At 33.5% G+C, this 19,772-nt stretch overlaps 3 protein-coding genes across 3 annotated transcripts in view; 2 read left to right on the top strand and 1 right to left on the bottom strand.

The window, feature by feature from the left end:
* Window positions 1-1,591, top strand: part of HELRODRAFT_171303 (hypothetical protein) — a gene marked incomplete at both ends in the record, with an annotated part of 2,389 nt that extends 798 nt beyond the window's left edge. The window contains 3 exons of the mRNA XM_009018030.1: window positions 79-582; window positions 638-1,286; window positions 1,386-1,591. Coding sequence (XP_009016278.1) covers window positions 79-582; window positions 638-1,286; window positions 1,386-1,591 — 1,359 coding nt within the window. The remainder of the gene's footprint in view (window positions 1-78; window positions 583-637; window positions 1,287-1,385) is intronic.
* A 2,951-nt stretch (window positions 1,592-4,542) lies between these two features.
* Window positions 4,543-7,017, top strand: HELRODRAFT_171302 (hypothetical protein; the record flags this gene model as incomplete). Its single annotated transcript, XM_009018029.1, has 1 exon — window positions 4,543-7,017. The coding sequence occupies one exon, from the start codon at window positions 4,543-4,545 to the stop codon at window positions 7,015-7,017; it is 2,475 nt and encodes an 824-aa protein (XP_009016277.1).
* Window positions 7,018-10,185: 3,168 nt separating this feature from the next.
* On the bottom strand, window positions 10,186-13,759 carry HELRODRAFT_171301 (hypothetical protein; the record flags this gene model as incomplete). Its single annotated transcript, XM_009018028.1, has 3 exons — window positions 10,186-11,528; window positions 12,085-12,312; window positions 13,459-13,759. The coding sequence occupies 3 exons, from the start codon at window positions 13,757-13,759 to the stop codon at window positions 10,186-10,188; spliced, it is 1,872 nt and encodes a 623-aa protein (XP_009016276.1).
* Window positions 13,760-19,772: the final 6,013 nt, after the last annotated feature.

Genomic DNA, 19,772 nt, shown 5'->3' with positions numbered 1-19,772 from the left:
CTGTCACGTTCCACAGTTCATCGTAAACGACAGCAACATCGATCAACCATTGACAGCAGTATTCGTCAACAATTTCAGGATCGTGACAGAAACCCCCTTCTGGTTCACTGGGATGGGAAGATCATGAATGATGATCCACACTCCAGAACTGATAGACTGGCTGTTGTTGTGACTGGCTGTAATGTGGAGAAAATCTTAGGAATTGTTAAAATTGCATCAAGCACGGGACAAGCACAGGCCAATGCAACTTTTCAGTTGCTCAAATTATGGGACGTTAGTGAAGACATTATAGGCATGTGCTTTGATACTACTGCTGCCAATACTGGGACGTCAAGTGGAGCATGTGTTTTGCTGGAGAAACTGCTCCATAGAAATCTCTTGCACTTTGCTTGTCGTCATCATGTACATGAATTGATAATCGGTGAAGTTTTCACAGTTCTGTTTGGTCCAAGCCGTGGCCCCAACATTGGAATGTTTGAAAGATTTCGAGCCTACTGGCCAAATATAAATCAGTCAAACCACAAGCCACTTGATGATGACAGGATGAACTACTCATTGCTACAGATGATGCGGTCTGACATAGTACCATCTTTGACATGTTTTCTTTCAGCTGACAGCTCATACATCCCCACGAAAGGATTACAAGGAGTTGGTTGAACTCTGTCTCTTAGTGCTGGGTTATCCAATGCAGACTGATGGCAAGTACCATTTCCGTGTTCCTGGAGCATATCACATGGCCAGATGGATGGCCAAAGTGATCTACTGTCTCAAAATGTATTTGTTCCGATATGAATTCAAGCTAACAGCAACTGAAACAAAAAGTTTAACTGAATTCTGCCTATTTGCAACCCATATATATGTGCCAGCATGGATGTTGTGCCCAATACCCAGTGATGCACCAGTCAATGACCTGCAACTTCTGAGCAGAATTGAACAATACTCTAAAATCAACAAGAATGTAGCAAGTGCTGGCACAAAAAAGTTGAAGAATCATCTGTGGTATCTCGGTACAGAAATGGTTTGGCTGTCATTGTTCTCAAATAAGGTTGCAAATGCTGAGAAGCAGTTGATTGTGGAAGCAATGACTGCAGTAGATTCTGACTGGAGTGTGCGAGGTGTCAAATATCCTGCAACTGAACTGGAACATGTGAAAAGCAAACCACTGCATGATCTGGTATCAGGTACATCTCGTGCTGCATTGTTATCACTTGGAATGGATGCTGCTATCTTGCGTGAAACTGAACTGGAACATGTGAAAAGCAAACCACTGCATGATCTGGTATCAGGTACATCTCGTGCTGCATTGTTATCACTTGGAATGGATGCTGCTATCTTGCGTGAAACTGAACCAGACTCATAGAATGATCTTCCTTTATTTCAAAAAGTAGCAAATGTTGTGAAGTCACTTAAGGTCGTTAATGACACTGCAGAACGCACTGTGGCACTCATGACAAATTTTAACCAGTCTATAACCAAAAATGAAACAGAACTGCAAAAACTGATACAGGTGGTGGAGGACAATCGAACACGTATTCCGGACTCCTCTAAGCGCACATTAGCCAGTGCTCAAGCAGCTGCTGCTATGTTTTGAGTCTGACATACTATGAGTGATTAACAGAAAAACATAAACTGAGTACATTAATTGCCTCAAGTTAATTTCAGTTTCTCAATCAAAGATTAACAGTAGTGAACTTTCGTTTGGCATAATCAAGTTGCCTTTACCTTGTGAGAGCTGTTTGTTTAGTGTTGAATATTTTGTTATTTTGAGTATAAATTTGTAGAACTGTTAAATCTTACATGATTTTCACAAGAATGTTGTTCATTTTACTGCAAAATAAACATTAAACACAAAATTGTAGCACTGACCAATATTCGCTTATATGCTAAATATGGTGAAAAACTGAATGTCATTGAGCAACCTCTAAATATTGTCAGAATTGAATGAAATTTTGCACACATGCTAATTTTCAGCTAAGGAAAAAATATAGGGGGTGTGCACTTAAATATTAAAAAAAAATTTTTTTTGAACCACCCTAACCTACATACATACATAAATACATGCATGCATACATATATCCTCTACGTTGTATGTATGAATATGTATGTATGCATGTGTACATTGGATACGTGTGAGATAAGCCAACGTCATAGCTTGAAAGATTTAGGTAGCCAAGGTAACTATGGGGTTGGTATTGCAGGCAGTCAAACAGTGAAATGTGGAAACATGTTCGTAACAGGTGCGCTTATGTTGGCTCCTATCCATTGCTTGCATTTCAATAAAAAAAATTCTCATTTATTCCCTTTTTTACATTTCATTTCGTAAATAAGGTTTGCTAGTTATTTATGTCTTCATTGGATATATTCAGAAATGAGCTAAAAAACTCGTCATCCTTTATGGTAATTATCGAGTGCATTCTTTGGATAGTACGTTACTATGATGATAACAAATTTATCGTTGAAATGGAAATAGATTTTTTGAAGCTAGTTGAATATTATGTTTGAAAAAAACTTGATTTGATTTAATTTTAAATTTCAATATAAGAAAAATTGAAAATTAACTAAACTTATAAATTGTTATTGATGTTTTTAATGGACAAAATTGCTGTCTCACTCAGAATCAACAAAATGGTTTATCGATCGCCGGATTGTTTTGTTTTTATTTTTTTTTTGTATGTTCAATAAGCGAAGAAGGTGAGGTATTAGTAGTTCATTATTTTTTTTTAATGTTTATCCATTTAAATCAACTTTAACGTATTTAAAAAATTGAAAAATTATGCAAAAAAACTATCAGTAAAGTGAATTAATGCAAAACATTTAAGAAATAAAAATAAAAAATAGAAATAAAAAACAGACACAGGTAGGGAGCAGGTGGACGGATTGATTGATTAATTGGTGGACTGACTGACCGAGAAAAAAGTTTCGAATCTCTGGTTGAAGCACCATTTTTTTATTTAATTAATTTTTCATTCAATAATTTAAAGATTTTTTTATTTTGTACTTTTTATTTTATGATTTTAATAACAAATTTACAATAATACTTCCAAATTAATTAATTTTATTATGCATAATTGTACATAGAAGGGTAATAAAATTATTTTGAACCCGCATTAACATTTCCTGTGCTGGTATTTAAACGTGGTCATTGACTAATTGAGGCTGGGGGATGGATGGCGAACTGGACGCAAGTGCAAGCTGGTCATTGATGGATGACCAGTTCGAGTAATTAAGTGATTAAACACGCAACCTCGCCAGCGCTTCGTGACCACTTGAAATCATCTGCAGTCACCACATTAATTAGAATTGTTGGAATTTCATGGCGGGCTTGGTTGGCTGATCCTTTGCGGCATGTTGAAACAATTTTGGTAAAAACTTTAAAATTTTACATTAACTCTTAATATAAATAAATATTAAACTCAAATAATTATAGAAAATAATTTTTTATGATAAATTAAACCGAAAAAATTTCATTTTTATTGATTTCTGTGACGTCATTTTTGGCATAAAAACAGTTAACACAAGCTCATTTAATGAATTTTCGAAAAATAAAAATAAATGAAAAAATTATTAAAAAATTTGTAATAAAAATCATATAAACGCAATGCATAAAGATTTGCGTGGGGGTTATTTATAGGAGCGATGAAAGATTTCAGCCACACACAATGGTGTTTGTACAGCACTCCATCAAGGCAAACACAATATCATCGATAGACATCCACTTGTACTAGCACAATGACATTACAGCCAATGTTCCTACCTTACATGTTCTGTTTTTTACTTGCTCTGTGTCTCATTCAATAATCATTTTTGTACGTCATGTGTTTCTTTTTAATTTTTGTACTATCATCAAAGATGATAATATATTAATACACGTTTTTCTTCTATGTTTATATTATAACATTTCATCCTGTTTTCATTCAAGACCTATTGAAGGCTTTCTTTTATAAAATTATTTCGTGTATTTTCTGTAAAGCGTTTCTTTGATTTTTCGGGGTTTGTCGGAAACTTTTTCACACCATTTGGTCAACACTTCTTGAAACCATTAATTCTGAACCGCGCTACCTGCAACATATTGTTCCGGCTGAATTTCAAAACCTTTCAGTCTCGATCAAAAATTTTGGTTTGCACGATTCTATTAATTGTATGTAATGCAAAAATTAATGTCAGGCCATAAATCGAACTTTACAAAATCTAAGAAATATAATTGTATAATTTTTGAAATACTCTAAAAACTGTACAATAATTTGATAGGCGATTTGAAACATTCCAAAACACATTCGAAATTTCATCATTTGGCTTTTTTTAAATATTTTAAATTGTCATTAACTGGTTTTATTTTTGGTCATACCATCCGCACTAAATTATACAGCACTTTATTAATTACAACCGATTTTCAACATTGAACCAGGTACTATCACTGTTTCCTGTGTAAAACGGCTGGAGCGTTAACATTTAGGAAAATTGATTAACTCGATTCTGCTTAGTGTTTAAAATTGAGAAATGCATAACTGAATATTGAACTTGAAAAGTAAACTTAGCATCAAAATGAATTCGACCAATAGTTACAATTTTACCACTATTCCTGCCTCCAACAACACTTTATCTACTAACAAATCTTATGCTATTAACTCGGCATTACAACCAACCAAACAACAGCCACAACTTCAACTGCAACAACATCAGGAGCAGCCACAGGTTTGGCATACAAACCTCGACTCGACGACAATAAGTTTGTTTGTTGTTTCCGTGGTAGCTCCAGCGTTGTTGTTGACGGCAGTCTTCATTGCCATAAAGTTGAAAAACAACAAGAAGATGAAACGTTTAAGGAGGGAGTGCGTAACAAACCTCACGTCACAAACTTCAGGAGAAACAATTCAGGCCTGGAGGTCACGTAATGTAAATGGAGATGATGAGGACGAGGGTGAAGATGGCCACCACGGTGATCGTGCTTACGGGAAAAATGAACCAACCACCATCGCGACTATTTACTCGTCAGACAACTACAAAACAGATGAATGTCAAACATTCATCAACCATCAACATCCCATCTTACATTCTAATTTCACACTATCCGAAGATTTGAACGCTAACAAACGGGGCAGTCCCTTGTGCCCCAGAACTGACCTGAACGACACCATCAGAGCGTTCTTCGACCACCACAATTACCGACACTTCAAACACATCTACCACCACTACAGTCTCGACAACGAAGATCTCCACAATAGCTCGCAGCAGCAAACTGAACGAGAACAACGAACATTAAACCAACAAGCGAATATACCTCAGCAACGAATTTCAAGTGTGAGTTTTGACAGAGGCGTGAGGTGTACAAACAGGCCGGGTAATAAATATTTTAATCACGTGCAATCTAACCAACGTTTCAGTGGCACGTCTCAAGATGGTAATCACTTTAATGAAGATACGTCGAATGGACCAAACATTCGCTACAACGATCATATCAGCACTGGAAAAAACAACGTTGAAAATTTAAAACCTTCCAACAACAACAACAACATCTTAGATGCTAATGAATCAAAATGTCATTATAATAACCTTGATGAAAACGCAGAACAAAACAATATGGATTGTATCGACTTTAAAAACAACAAGTTAATAGGGAATGTTAACAAAAGTCATCAAAATATCAACACGAGCAACAACAACAACGGCAACAGCAACAATTACACAACTGAAAAGTGCATCAACAATAACAGCAACACAGCTGCGCAATGCGTCAACAACAACATTCTGCAGACACTTACGAAACATCAATCAAGTTTTGAAAAAATTCGTTTAGAAAGTCACGGAAAAAATAACAATGTCGGAAAGAATGGAAGTTTAAAAAAGGACACAGATGACGAAACAGTAGATTTAAATTATAACAGCTGTTCTGGCATTTACGAACGCATAAATGACACGATGAGCAGTGACATCAACGCTGGACAATCAGCAAATTTTGATAGCATTTGTGATGTCGTCATAAATTCAATGCTTCCAGCAACTTCGCACACATTATCATATAAATGTCACGAGGTTTCGTCGTCCTGTAGAGCTGAATGTAAGATCGTTGATAACAATTTCAATCGAAACAAAAAATTTGTCAGCCATTTAGGTGACAACAACAACAACCAAATAAATGTTGAAAATAGCAATCAAAATGTCCATGATATAAACTATGATGTCATTGAAATTGCAGATGAAATCAAATGCGCAAACAAAATTAGTGATGGAACAACGAGAAAGGCTCCCAACAACTCAAACTTCCACAAAAATAACAGCAATATGTTTGATTGTAAGGTCAACCGTGATATTGTAAGCAACGACAAATCATTTCATAAGATTGATGAACTTACAAATGAAAAATTAAATAAACATAAAAGTATTAACAACAACAATAACGACGCTAATTATAACGCAACCTCCTTGAATGACACAATGCACATCAACACCAACGTTCAACAAAGGATCAATATTCTAAACGATCATATCAACAACAACTTGACCAACAACACCCACCTCACCAAGCTCAACAATGATGCAATCATCACAGCCAACCATCACAATCAAGTATTCAATAAAACCCAACGACATGACAACAATGTCGGTAATCAAAACCCATGGAAATGTACAACAATTGGATATACAAACAATGACAACCCCACTGTTTCTACTGAAAGAACAAATGAAAAATCGCAATCTATCAACCAATCAACAAAGTCAAACGCCTATGCATTTGTTGGCTCAACAAAGTTGAATGTTGACCCTACAAAGTTGAATGTTGACTCACCCAAGTTGAATGCTGACTCACCTAAGTTGAATGTTGACCCAACAAAGTTGAATGTTGACCTAACAAATGTAAATGCTGATTCAACACCGTTGAACACATCCATAGGCGAATATTCAGAAGAGGAAGAAGTGATGAAAGACTTTGACGCCATACTATCAATATATTGCGACGAAGATGATTTTTTATGCACAAGTTATGAATTTGACGATAACGTCTTGGAAATTAGAATCTGATTAAATATTTTGAGAATAAAATAGTTGTTATTTGCAATTTTTATAAACTTTTGAAATCTGAACGTCTCACAACCTAGTCAGTTTACTCAGTTCTACTCAGCGTTTTATGCCTAATCTAAAGAGCCTTAAGGGCCGTCAATTTGTGAGGACTTTGTACAAGATTCAACACGTCATTTTTGAAAAAAACTAAAATGTTGGATCTTAGCAGGGCCCTTGCCCAGCATAAATTTTCTACTTTAATTAGGATTTACTTTTTTCTACTTTTAATTAAGATTTATTCTTGAATTCTCAAACTTCTCAAGTCAGAAGACCTCAGACTACTTTGCTTAAAATCTTCACCTGTTTAAAGACCTCATTTGGTCTGTGCAATGAAATGTGCGTGCATGTAACGCCTAATTAATTAATGTGGTTACGGTTGATAATCATATGGATTATAAATATATTTGAAATAAATGAATCGTGGTTAGCAAACATTTGTTTGGTTTGATAAATATGTTTTAATTTTCACCAACTTACTAACTATAACAAAATAAGGTTGATATGCGTTCTAATGAATGCTGTTTTTAATGAAAGTACATTTATCAAATTCAGGTGATTTCTTATTTTTTGTTGTATTGAAACGCTCATCAATTACTAATCTTAGAAGCTTATATTAATGTTTTAATGTACTAATATTTTGAAATGTTGGAGCATTTATCAATCCACCATAAAATAAGTTATATTAAATTATTACTGCCACTGGCTATATTTTACTTTATCTGATTGCTTAGTGAGTATAGACTTTGTCGGTTTAAGTACTTCTAACCCAACCAATTTTTCAATTGTTTAGAATGTTTTTCAATTTTCCTGTTAAATTAGGATGAAGAAAAGGATTCACATGTTTTATAATTGATGGTCCAATATTTGGCCGGTGTTTATTTTTTATTCTCCCTGCCAACCGGAGCAACAAAATCCAGTGCTATCCTACTCTACTGTATCGTTTAGCTTTCAATTTAATTTTAATATCAGTTTTTTCATGGAGTCGGTGCAATTATTTTAGCGCATCATAAGTTATTTGAAATTTTCTTATTCTTTTTGTTTTGACATTCATCTTAAATTAAAATTTACTTGAATTTTCAATTTTTTTGTCTATTTTTTAATTTTTTTAACTTTCAACATTTTACGCTTTGTAGAGGAACGTCCAGTTGAAGCTGTTTATGCTATTTTGTTTTTTATTATAACCAAAGAAGACATAAATCTCCCTCTATCTCTGCACTAGATTTGCTCAGATTAGTTTTACAATTGTAATAAACGCAAAAACAATTGTTAATATTCACTGAATGGACAAGATTTTATAAATTTGGGCAATTGCAGTTTTATAGGAAAGTGACATTTTAAAGTCTAAAATATTTTAAGGAACAATTTGACGTGTTCAACTGTTCGTTTATCAGTCGTGAAATATAACTCTATATTATTTATTTGTAACTCTGTACTTCTTACATTAATAAATACATGTGTGTTTATATATATATATATATATATACATATATATATATATATATATATATATATATATATATATATATATATATATATATGTGTGTGTGTGTGTTTGTGTGTGTGTGTGTGTATGTGTGAATACTCATGTGTACAGTTAAATAAATTTTAGCGATTGGGTATATAAGTTCGTATAAACTTTCAGTAAGCTTAGTATTTTAATTTCGTTTCAGACAATGTTGATTAATTATTATATCTTCAAAGGTATTTTGAGTGGATGTTTTCAAACTGCAGAAGTTATCTGCTTTTCGTGATCTCAATTTTTCATAATATTAAGCAATAGTGATAATGATATCAAAGTATTCGTTACTGAATCGTTTACATTATTTAGTGGATTAGATAATTTTTCAATCATTCTCCTCATGTTTTCCTTACAATTTTCGTATAACTTCAATATATTGTATCTTTGTAATCAATTTTTTTTCTCCATAATTTTGCAACAGCTTCTCACGTTTTCAGTGAGGAGTTTTGTGATTTAACTGGCAAAGCTTGGCATTATTCAGCTCTTACGAGACATTTAACGATTTTCACCTTCTGTTAATTTTGTTTACAATTATTTCAGTACGGGATAAGGTTAAGTTAATAAACAATTTAACAACTTGATTTCGAAGCATTCCATCGTCAAATGAATTTTAAAAAAGTTTAACTTTAAATTTTATTTTGAAACTTTAACTTAAAGTTTAGAATTTAAAAACTGAAAATTTAAATTCAATATTAATTAATTTTTTTAAATCTACAACAAAGAAATTTAATTTATGGTAACACGATCAGTACGGGAACAACTTGTATGTGGTCGGTAAAGTTTTCACGTCTCCATGCAAAAACAGATCTTTCGAAATATTTCATCTTCTCTTGATGATTGAAAAATAAATTTTTGTATATATCAGGTTTGCATGTTTGTTTGTAGTATTGTATGTTTTTGTATGTATGTTTGTTAGTTTGTACGTCTGTGTGTACTAATCTGTAGATGAATGAAAAATTTTAGTTGTACGTTTATGTATGTATTTGTTTCGTTTTGAATATAAGTTTGTGTGTCTTTGTTAAGTTTATGTGTGTGTGCGTATGTATGTATGCACGCGTATGTGTATATGTTTTGATATGTTTGTATGTACGTAAATACGTACCTTACTTGCATGTAGGTATGTATATTTGTATGTATGTACGTACGTACCTATGTAGGATGCGTTTATCTATATAAAAAAATTTCTCTGAAAAAAAATTAAGTACATGTGTCTGTTGTTCTCTGTTTGCATGTGTAAACGTATAAATGTAATTGTATTAATTTGAAAATTGGTAGGTGCATAATTTTGCATGAGGACTTAGTTATGATGAAGTATTATAATAATGATCTCGATGAAGAAATGATCCAATATGGAGGGTTACAATATAAATCTTCGTGAGTATGTGTGTGCGTGCGTGTGTGTGTGTGTGTGTTTCATGCCGGTCGAAATCAGCTCCCGTCTGCATAATCAACTTCAACATTAACTATCGTTAGTTAGGTTGAACACTTATCCTAAACAATACAGTAACGTGAATTGTGAAATTTTTGTTATATATCAGCATAAGTATGGGAAAACGCATACTTCATATAGAAATGTGAATATCAAATACTCTTAATTTGAATAGGAAAATTTAGTTAGAATGACTAGACATTGAATGGTTAACTTTTCTTTTGTCGACATTGGAACGGTTGGCCGCAGAAATAATGACGGTTAGGACAACGAGTATGATGAGGCATGAAACGTTCGTATCCATTGCAAGGGATGTCAGTGTGGCCAGGGAAACGAAACAAATTGAAAGCAGACAATATGGATCGTGCAGATACTGCGCAAGGTCCAGTGTCTGTACAATTAACTGCTGAAATTCTTGTTTATCAGTTGGTTGTTGTTGTTGCTGTGGTTGTTGTTGCTGCTGCAGTTGTTGCAGCGATTGAATTTGGTCTCGCAGCGCATTTTTTGAGTGTTTGTTATCGCCGAATGTTGTTGCATCGCTGGTATTAACGTTCTCAACATTCAAGTTGCACCTTAGAGGACGGTTCGAACTTGTGAGTTTCTCTGATTTAGCAACATTATTCGACTGAACACTATCGAAATTGCTGGAATTCGAGTTGACGTTTTTATAATTTTCTTCGACATTGCAATGATTAAGATTTTTTAACGTTGGATTATAATTTGTGGAGTTTTTATAACCGATGTTGACGTTCTGACCCGGCCTTGCGCTCGCGGTTTTCAACGTGTCATGGTTGGATCTGATGTAGACATTTAATGTTCCCAAGTTCGGCAGATGTTTTGATAAGTTGTTGTTGATGTTAGTGTTGGTGTTGTTGTTGCTAGAGACAATTTCGCAACTATTAGCTTTCATTGAATCTTCTACGACAGTTGCGTCACTCACGGCAGATTCAGCATTTCTAACATATTGGTTGTTTGTTTGATCGTGTTCAATGCTGTCGCTGATGATGAGGTTGTTGTTGTTGGAGAGTTTAACATCACCGACTTGTTTTCTTTTTGATCCAGTGTGAATATTAATCACAGGAGCAGGAGACAATGGACGATTCGATGGTCGCTGAGATGTTGCTGGCAAGTTTGGTCTGTGAATGGCAATAAGGTGCAGATCTTTTAGATTTGGGTCTTGTTGTGGTTGTTTTTGTTGTTGAAGACTCTTCTGTGTGTTTTTGTTTTCATTTTGTGTTTTGTTTTTTTGATTTGACGATCTTGCTGTTTTGATGGTGAATGGAACGTGTGCAAGGCCCACTCCCAACATCTGTGAAAGTTTGACTGAAGACGGAGGGCTGCTGTTGTAAACGTTTTCAGTCTCTGATGAAGATGATTCTCCTGTTGAAAGTTCTTCATCGGACAAATTTTTGTTGTTGTTGTCAATGTCTCTGTAGCTGTTGGTCTGTTTGTTCTTTGAGGAGATTTCATTGTTCATTTCAAAGACGTCGTCCAAGCCGTCTTCAATCGTTTCAACGTCCAATGCTGTGCACAAACATTTATAGATCAGCAATTTAAAGTAAAAATGTTTGTATGTTGTAAAAATAATGTACATATATTTTAGTGTTTCGTCATGTAAAATAATCACATAATACAAAACTGCACTTCAAAGTGATATAATTATTTGGCAAGAAAGATAAGCGTTCAATGTTTCGGTGTTATTTATTAGCGCAATTATCAAAGTTGTTTCTACTGTTTCCCTTAACATTAAGTTGTCGTAAAAAAAATTATTTTCGTCAAAGGAAGTGTTTTTACTATTAGTTTCTGACATCCAATATCAATAAAATGCTGGTAAGAAAGTAGTAATGTTATTAGAAGTGGAAGTTTCACTAGCACCGTCACAATTAATTAAAACAATATAATAAAGAGTTAACACTTTGTTCTGAGAAACAATAGGAAAAGTATCTTCAACCGTTTTATCAAGCAATACAGAAAAAAAAATAAACTAACCTAACAAAAACAATTTTGTAGTTAACGTGAAAGTATTTACAATAAAAATTGTGTTAGTGGAAACATAAGTAGCAACAAAATTGCAGCAGACCTTCTCCTAACTGCTCCAAGTTGCCGTAATCGATCGGGGCATTCATGGACCTTGCGCAGTGTCGAATAGTAGCGATGAACTGATTGAGAGGTGACGGGGGTAGGGCCTGGTACTCCCTCTCCTCGCTCTCCTCCACTGACTTCAACTCTTCGATTGGTTTGAGTAGGGGTGGTGAGCTGACCCTGTTCCCTGAACCCTTCTTTGCTTTGCATCGTCTGTGCTTTGACGCTGTTCACCATCCATCATAATTTAAATTCTTTTTTCAAATATTGTTCAACAATTAAGCGTTCCGAAGTGAAGTTGATGTAGCTATGAAATGGTCACAATTTAAAACAAATTCCGACGAGCGAACCCTCATTAATAATATTTATAGGTCACGTGATTGTTTGTTCAGAGGCACGTAACCCTAGTCAAACATAAATGTGTACATACGAAGTGTATGTGTACATAAAACTGTACAAAATACAACACAAAAAATGGAAGGATTGGGAGAAGGGTACATCTATTGAGCTGCAGGTGATTGCATGCTTTTGATATTTATACAATGTGTATTTATTGATTTATGTTTCTTTCTGGTAAAAAAACGTTTTAGTAAAAATATCATAAAATATTTAAAAATATAACAGCTAATAAAATTTCTTAAAACACTTTTTTTAAATTTCTATTAAATCCTTTTAATTATCAAATTTATAGTTAATATTTTAAGTTTTCTACTCGTTATTTGGTAATAATTTCAAAAAACACCTCAAAATTTTATACCTCAGCTGTAGTTGTACATACATGAACAAAATTAAAAGTAATTCCTGAAATTAAAAGTAATTCCTGCTTCAAATTTATTCGCCAGACCGTTTTGGTAAGAAAAAACGCCCCAATCAAAGTTCGCGCCAACGTTGTACAAGATATATTAATGCCAGAGCATACGTCAATAAAATAATTTTAGTAATCTATTCAATGAAGTCTGTTAATAGCGAATCCCAATTAACGTCTACATACATTGAAACTTAGTTTGCAAGTGCATCGTGAGTTGGTTGAAATAAGCAAGAGAGCCGAGCACTGCATATAAAAAGAAAACCGGTGTTCTGCTGAATAAAATTAAAGTATCAACGTCGCGCTATTTATGTTTGACTGCAATTAAATAATTTTTTCTCTTTCCAACAAAATAGGTTGTTTAAAAATATCGTGAGATAAAAATAAGAAAACTGATTTCGAACTTGTAGTTTTTTTATGTTCATTAACTTCTGATAAGATGGTGTAATGTTGAGTCATGCTCCGTTTTAAAACAGCGCAATTTGGCACCACTCATTAATATGCACGAAGCAATTTTACTTTCTAATAATAAAAATAATCTGCCTCATAAGCAGTCCTGAGACTAACGGATAACAGAAAGGTAAGCAGTGGACGAAGCCACCCCTTCGTCATTTTCAATCTTGACTTTGTAGGCTCCTTCGTCTTTCCAGTTTGTATGCAGGACACTCAATTGAATCACTCCAGTGTCCTGGTTGCATTCGATCTTGTACTTGCATCCGTGCTGTAGTTGAGTCTGTTCCCTGAACCACTTGACCGTTGGAGTGGGCAGCGCCTTGTACTGACCCTGGAAGATGGCCACCTTGCCTGTGTCGACCTCGAGGAAGGATGTCAACCGCTGGACGAATTCAGGAGCTGCGTTGGTGGTCATTTTTTTATTCTCAATAATTTTGATGATGGCTTACAGTTAAGCAAATGATTCATGAATCTTAATAATAAATGTATACAGGGCGTTTAATCGAATTGCAAATAATAAATGAATCAATGAATATATTTTACTGTGATAAAAGTTTCTCAATTTTGTACGATGCGTATCATCACACAAACCAGCCATCCAACCAACATCAATTTGTTTCAGATTCATTTATACTTTTGTTCTTTTTAATTAAATGATTAGCGACATAATATTCTCTCCCAGTGAAATCCGGTGGTATTCTTCTCGTTATAAACTTGACTGAAAGAGAGAACATTGACCATCACGCGTCCATTTTAATTTGTTCAGAGAACCTCAATATCATAATACACGCAACAGCTAGTACAATATAGAAACGCAACAGAATTGCTCCCAGTTCGAAGTTCTGTTGCGATGTGTGATTCTATGATCGGCAACGAATCAATATGAATAACCAGTACGCAAATGAGCAAGCACCATGCAGTGTGTAAATTTTCAATGTATCTTTTTACACATAATTCATATGTTATCAATTCATTTAAAGACACCAATGCTTTCTAAATTTGTGATGGCTCAATGGTTAAAGGCGCCTGGTCTTGCTATTGCTATGACTGGGTTCAAATACAAAGAGATCCCCACCTATCATATGCAATGTGTATGATGCGTGTGTTTGTTGTTGAAACCTCTGAAGCAAACGCAAAAGAGAGAGAGAAACCTTTAACCTTTCTAAATTTGTAAATACGCACCCAAGTATATAATACTTGAACAATTTTTGTGATGCAACAAGCAGTTTGGTTCTTTTCAATTACAATCTACTGTGGAGAATGCATGAATGTGTCTGTGTGCGTGTGCAAGTTACGTAAATGGATATGTGTCTAAGTGTGTGCGCTTGTGTGTGTGTGTGCGTGTGGGTTTGTGGTCTTGTCAGTGCAGGTAGCTATATGAATGTGTGTTTGTATTAATAATTTAATAGCATTGAGTTTTAAATCATTTCTAAACGTTGGGCTTTTGGAGTTAATTCATTTTTTGGTATTTGTTCATTGTTCCGTGTTAAAACTAACTTAGTTAACAATAATTTTAAACAATAATTGTGTTAAATAATAAGGTATTTTCTTTGAAGAATTTTTCACTTCAATTTTCTTTTGCCACGCGTTTATCAATCAGTCTTTTATTTATATTATTTGATTCAGAATTGTGTAATCAATTTTTCGATAACTTTCCATTGTTCATTTCTTCTGATAATAATTCATGATTTAATTAACAGACATGAATTAATTTAAATAACGAATAAATAAAAAATATCAATAAAAATGTGAAACTTGTTAGTATAATTGCATGACTTTAATTTAAATTTTCAGGCTCGAAAACCCTTTTAATTACATTTAATAAAATAAAATTCATTGATTACATTTTTATGAAAAATTTTGTTGTTCAAGGAATAAATTGTTTCTGGCTTAACACATAATGATCACATAGTGAAGAAGAAAAAAATCAGTAAATTAATGCGAAATATTGTAACACGGTTAAAAATTAAGAAAACAAAGTATGATAAAACTTTAAACAGTTTGAAACTACGTAAATAAGATTGTCCATGGAAAGTTATGTTATTCATAATAAATTATGTTGTCCAGTGAATCAACTCTAAAACCTCCACCAACCTTCAAAGAGTTTCTTCTTCCTGAGGCGGAACTTGTCCCTGATGACGTCATTGAAGGTTGGCTCCATCAGTGGTTCCGCTTCCGTCATGTCACAAAAAATAATTTCTTCGACTTTTTATGAAAATTTTTTATATAAATCCTAATTTTTGTTACGATGTAGTAAAAAATTTTCTATCAACAAATTCTTTAGAAACTGATGAAAGATTTCATTATTTTTCTTCCTTCTTCCGAAAGACTATGCCATATTTTTACGCAATATGATAGTGCGGCTGTGAGAAAAACATCTGCAAAATAATTTACACAAAAATACTCATAAAAAAATTAGAAAAACTGTACTACGGTCGACATCACAGCCTTTAATTCATTCAACAAACTTCTACTCAAACCACGTTAAAAGCATACCAACATTCTATAGAGATGTACTAAAAGATGAGAGAAGGAAAGCTAGAGATAGAATATATATTAATATTAATAATACTGAAGTTTAGCATTGCAGAAAAGTTATGCATCAGCTTACAGCGTGCGATTTCTCACTGATGTGTATATGAATAGCTCTTCAGTGTATGTATAACACTATACAACATAATGGAGTTTCGCTAAAAGCAGCATCTATTTGGAGCGTTAAAGTATAGGCGCCTGTTAAGATCAGTGATGTGTTGTTTATATATTTCCTATCTGTTTTTGTTGTCGCTGTTGTTGTTTTTTATGTTGTTGTAGCTATTTAGGTTGTCGTTTTGTTAACTATGTTTTTGTGGTTGTCTATGTTGCTGTTTTTTCATGTTATCGTTATTATTGTAATTATAATTATACTTATTATTATTATTTTTATTATTATTATTATTATGTTATTCACTCTATTGGCATTCCTCAGAGGATTGTACTGTGATTAAATGCTTTGTTGAACAAATAACATTTTAACTCTCTTCTGAAATCTTTTTCTGGAACAATTTGCTTTAATTTTGTTGGGAGATCATTCCATACCTTGGACAGAGCAACCTGCACACGTCTGTCACCCAGTTTTGTCCTGGTCCTAGGAATTACCATCATTTCTGACAAAACCGAACGCAATGCTTGTCCCACATCAACTTCAGTTCTTTTGCGAAAAACCTCCTTCAGATAATCTGGGCCACCACCATGTACGCAACCATGAGCCACCACGGCCACCTTAAATCTTATCCGTTCCCTGATCGGCAGCCAGTAGAGACTTTCCAACCACTTTGTAATGTGATCATGTCTACTTAGACCAATGACCAATCTGGTGGCAGCATTCTGGATTCGTTAAACTTTATTTACTACCCCTACACCAGCACCCTACAGCAACGAATTGTTGTTATTTAGTTAGTTTGGTTGTTTGTGTGGTTCTTGCTATTCATGTTGACGTGAATTTTCATTGATCTATTTACTAATATAATTGTTGTTTATGTTGTGTTAGTGTCACTTATATTGTTGAAGTTAATTACGTTCCAGTTACTTACGCTGTTGTTCCTTTGTAGATATATTTTTCAAGTCGTAGACGTTATTTTACTCATTTTCGTGATGGTCTTGCAACAAGAAGAAAATGTTGTTGATGATGGATCGTTAATCGTCTCGGTATAACTGCGTCTGTCATAATGCAAGAGGTGTGCTAATATTATTATTTTACTATGTAACATAGCATTGCGTTTTTTTTCCACTTTTATTAATGTCAATAACACTGATGTCGTTGCTGTAATCATCTAGCCATCGTGAGATAGTTATTACATTACATCCACCACCTGCCTGCTTTCAAACACGGATGAAATTCAATTGCTTGCCACGCGTGGACGGTTTATATTGATACAATGCATAGGCCGAGTTTTATTGGGGCGTATTTAAACGATGAAACAAAAACTGTAAATAAATATTGATTGGAATTGATTAACTTGATGATAAACTTCCAAACACAACTGAAATATTTAATATTTCATCAAATAATCAGTGGCAGGTCAAGACAACTTTAGCGAGAGACTTGAATTTTCAAAGTTTTTTTGAACGTTGACCGTTGGGGAAATTTAGGCAAATTTTAAATATGTTTCAATGCTTCATTGTTGACCGGGGTGAGCCAACATTATGACAAGGATCAACATTGTCAGCTGACGCGACCATTTTTTGTTTATTACGTCACATTTTCTTCAAAAACGGCACTTTTTCGGTTAAAACAACGAGGTTTTATTAACCTAATACGAATACTGTTCACAACGAGGAAGTACTGGCCCGTGTGGTCCACCTCATAAATCTGCAAATAATTTTTTTATTTTATGTACATTTGATTGACAGACTTCCTATATTATACAAGAAACGAGTGAGTTATTAACGGACCTTTTCAATGGAACTAATACTAAACTTATTTAATTATTAAGTTTAGTTATAAACTATTACTGCTTAAATTTATGATTTTTGAAAAGTTCATCTTTAAATCTCATGTAAAATTTGTTTATTAAACTCGCAAGGTGGCAGGAGACGTTTTTTGCTGGTCTTGAAAAACAGCTCAAATTATGAGACGTCGGTTGTATGAAAAAATCAGAAGAATGTATCTGAGGTATTCATCAATATTCAAAGTGTCATTTTGTAGCCAACAACAACGGCGCAAAAATTAAAGTCGAAACATTTATACAAGTTTAACTTCTTTAATTAACAGTGTTACATGCAATTTTGTGTTTTGATAAAAGTAGTTGCTCATGTAAACATACTATCAATGTTATCGAAAGAGGGACGGTGATGACGTATCAGAAAAACTGATCAGCTTTGAGGTTCATTTAATTGATTTATTTTTCAAACTTCGAATGTTTATAACCCGTTTAAATTGTTATAATACCCAAACAGCCAGCAGGTTAAATATGTTTTTAGGGTATTATTAGTTCAAAAAGCCATGATGATGACCACCAAAAAATAAAAAAAAATTAGTTATTAATCCAGTTTTTTGTCAATAGAAATTTAGATGATGGCGAACGTTTTGATTATTGTAAATATCAGAGGTGTAGGCAAGGAGTGCTTCGCCACAAAAGAAAATTTAAAGTCTATGTCTCTCTATGAATTTGTAAAAATTTAATTGATAACATTTTCAGCCCCATCTTACAATAAATAAATAATAATGTTAACGACTTTTTTTCAACCGCAATAATAATAATAATAATAATAATAATAATAAAAAGAATAATTTTAAAAGTAAATTGTATTTTGTATAGAAAAAATTTATAAATTTGTAAGAAAATATATTACACAACAACTGACTGCAAATGCTAACCTTCAAAGATGGGGCAAAACAAACAATGCATTATGCCCACTTTGCAACGTGAGACAAACTAATAAACACGTGTTCTCAAATTGTAGCTCAACGGCAGCACTCAAACGATATTTAAATCGCCACAACAAAGTTCTCTCAATAATCATCAACAACATCAAAGCATGTGCTGGTCCGAATATCGCCATCTTCGCGGATGTAGAGGATGATGCAACACGTCCACTATCAGAGCTATTCAGATCGCTTAGACCAGACATTGCCATTTTCAGTAACAATACGATTGAAATACTTGAATTAACTATTTGCCACGAAACAAACTTTGGCAAGTCCAGGCAATACAAACTCGACAAATATATAACCAATCTCAAAAACAATCTGATGAACCATTTTAATCATTATACCATTTTAATAAATTCTTTTGAATTATCGCCCATAGGCTCTTACAATTCTTTCAATTTGTCATTAATTAAAACTGATTGGACCGAATAATTTCGCCAAAACATAATTAGCAGTGTGATATCATCATAATATGCCATATATTGTGACCGAAACAATACGTGAATAAATTTTCATAACTATCTTATCATCGCTGCATTTTTTTAAATTTTAAATTTAAGCAATGATGACTAACTTTGATGGTTATGATTTTATTTTAATCATGATTATTTCTCTATTAACCAATTTATTAATGATTTTGCGCATTTGATGAAAAATAAAAGATCTGTTCCCATTTATTACTACAGGGTACATGATGTTGGAACAACCATTTTGTTGCAATTGGCTGATGAATGAGATGATATACACGCAGAGAAATCCATTTTTTTCATTACTTTTCAAATCTATTTTATGTTAAAAAAAACATTTTATTTATGTAATTTTCACTGATATAGGCTCAGAAACGTTAATGTTTCGCCCATTTTTGGTTATTGTAAACAACAATAATAAATATTGAATTTCCTTTGATGTTGAATGTTTTCTTTAAAGAATCCATTTGAAACACATCCAAACAAACGAACACACTCACACACACATCTTCTTTACATTTGAGAGAGAACGTATGTATTTTGAAAGTGGT

This window comes from Helobdella robusta (genome assembly GCF_000326865.2).
Source record: "Helobdella robusta unplaced genomic scaffold HELROscaffold_20, whole genome shotgun sequence".
NCBI classification, from domain to species: Eukaryota; Metazoa; Annelida; class Clitellata; order Rhynchobdellida; family Glossiphoniidae; genus Helobdella; species Helobdella robusta.
The sequence above is the reverse complement of the archived record's forward strand: the minus strand, read 5'-3'. Positions and strand labels throughout refer to the sequence as shown.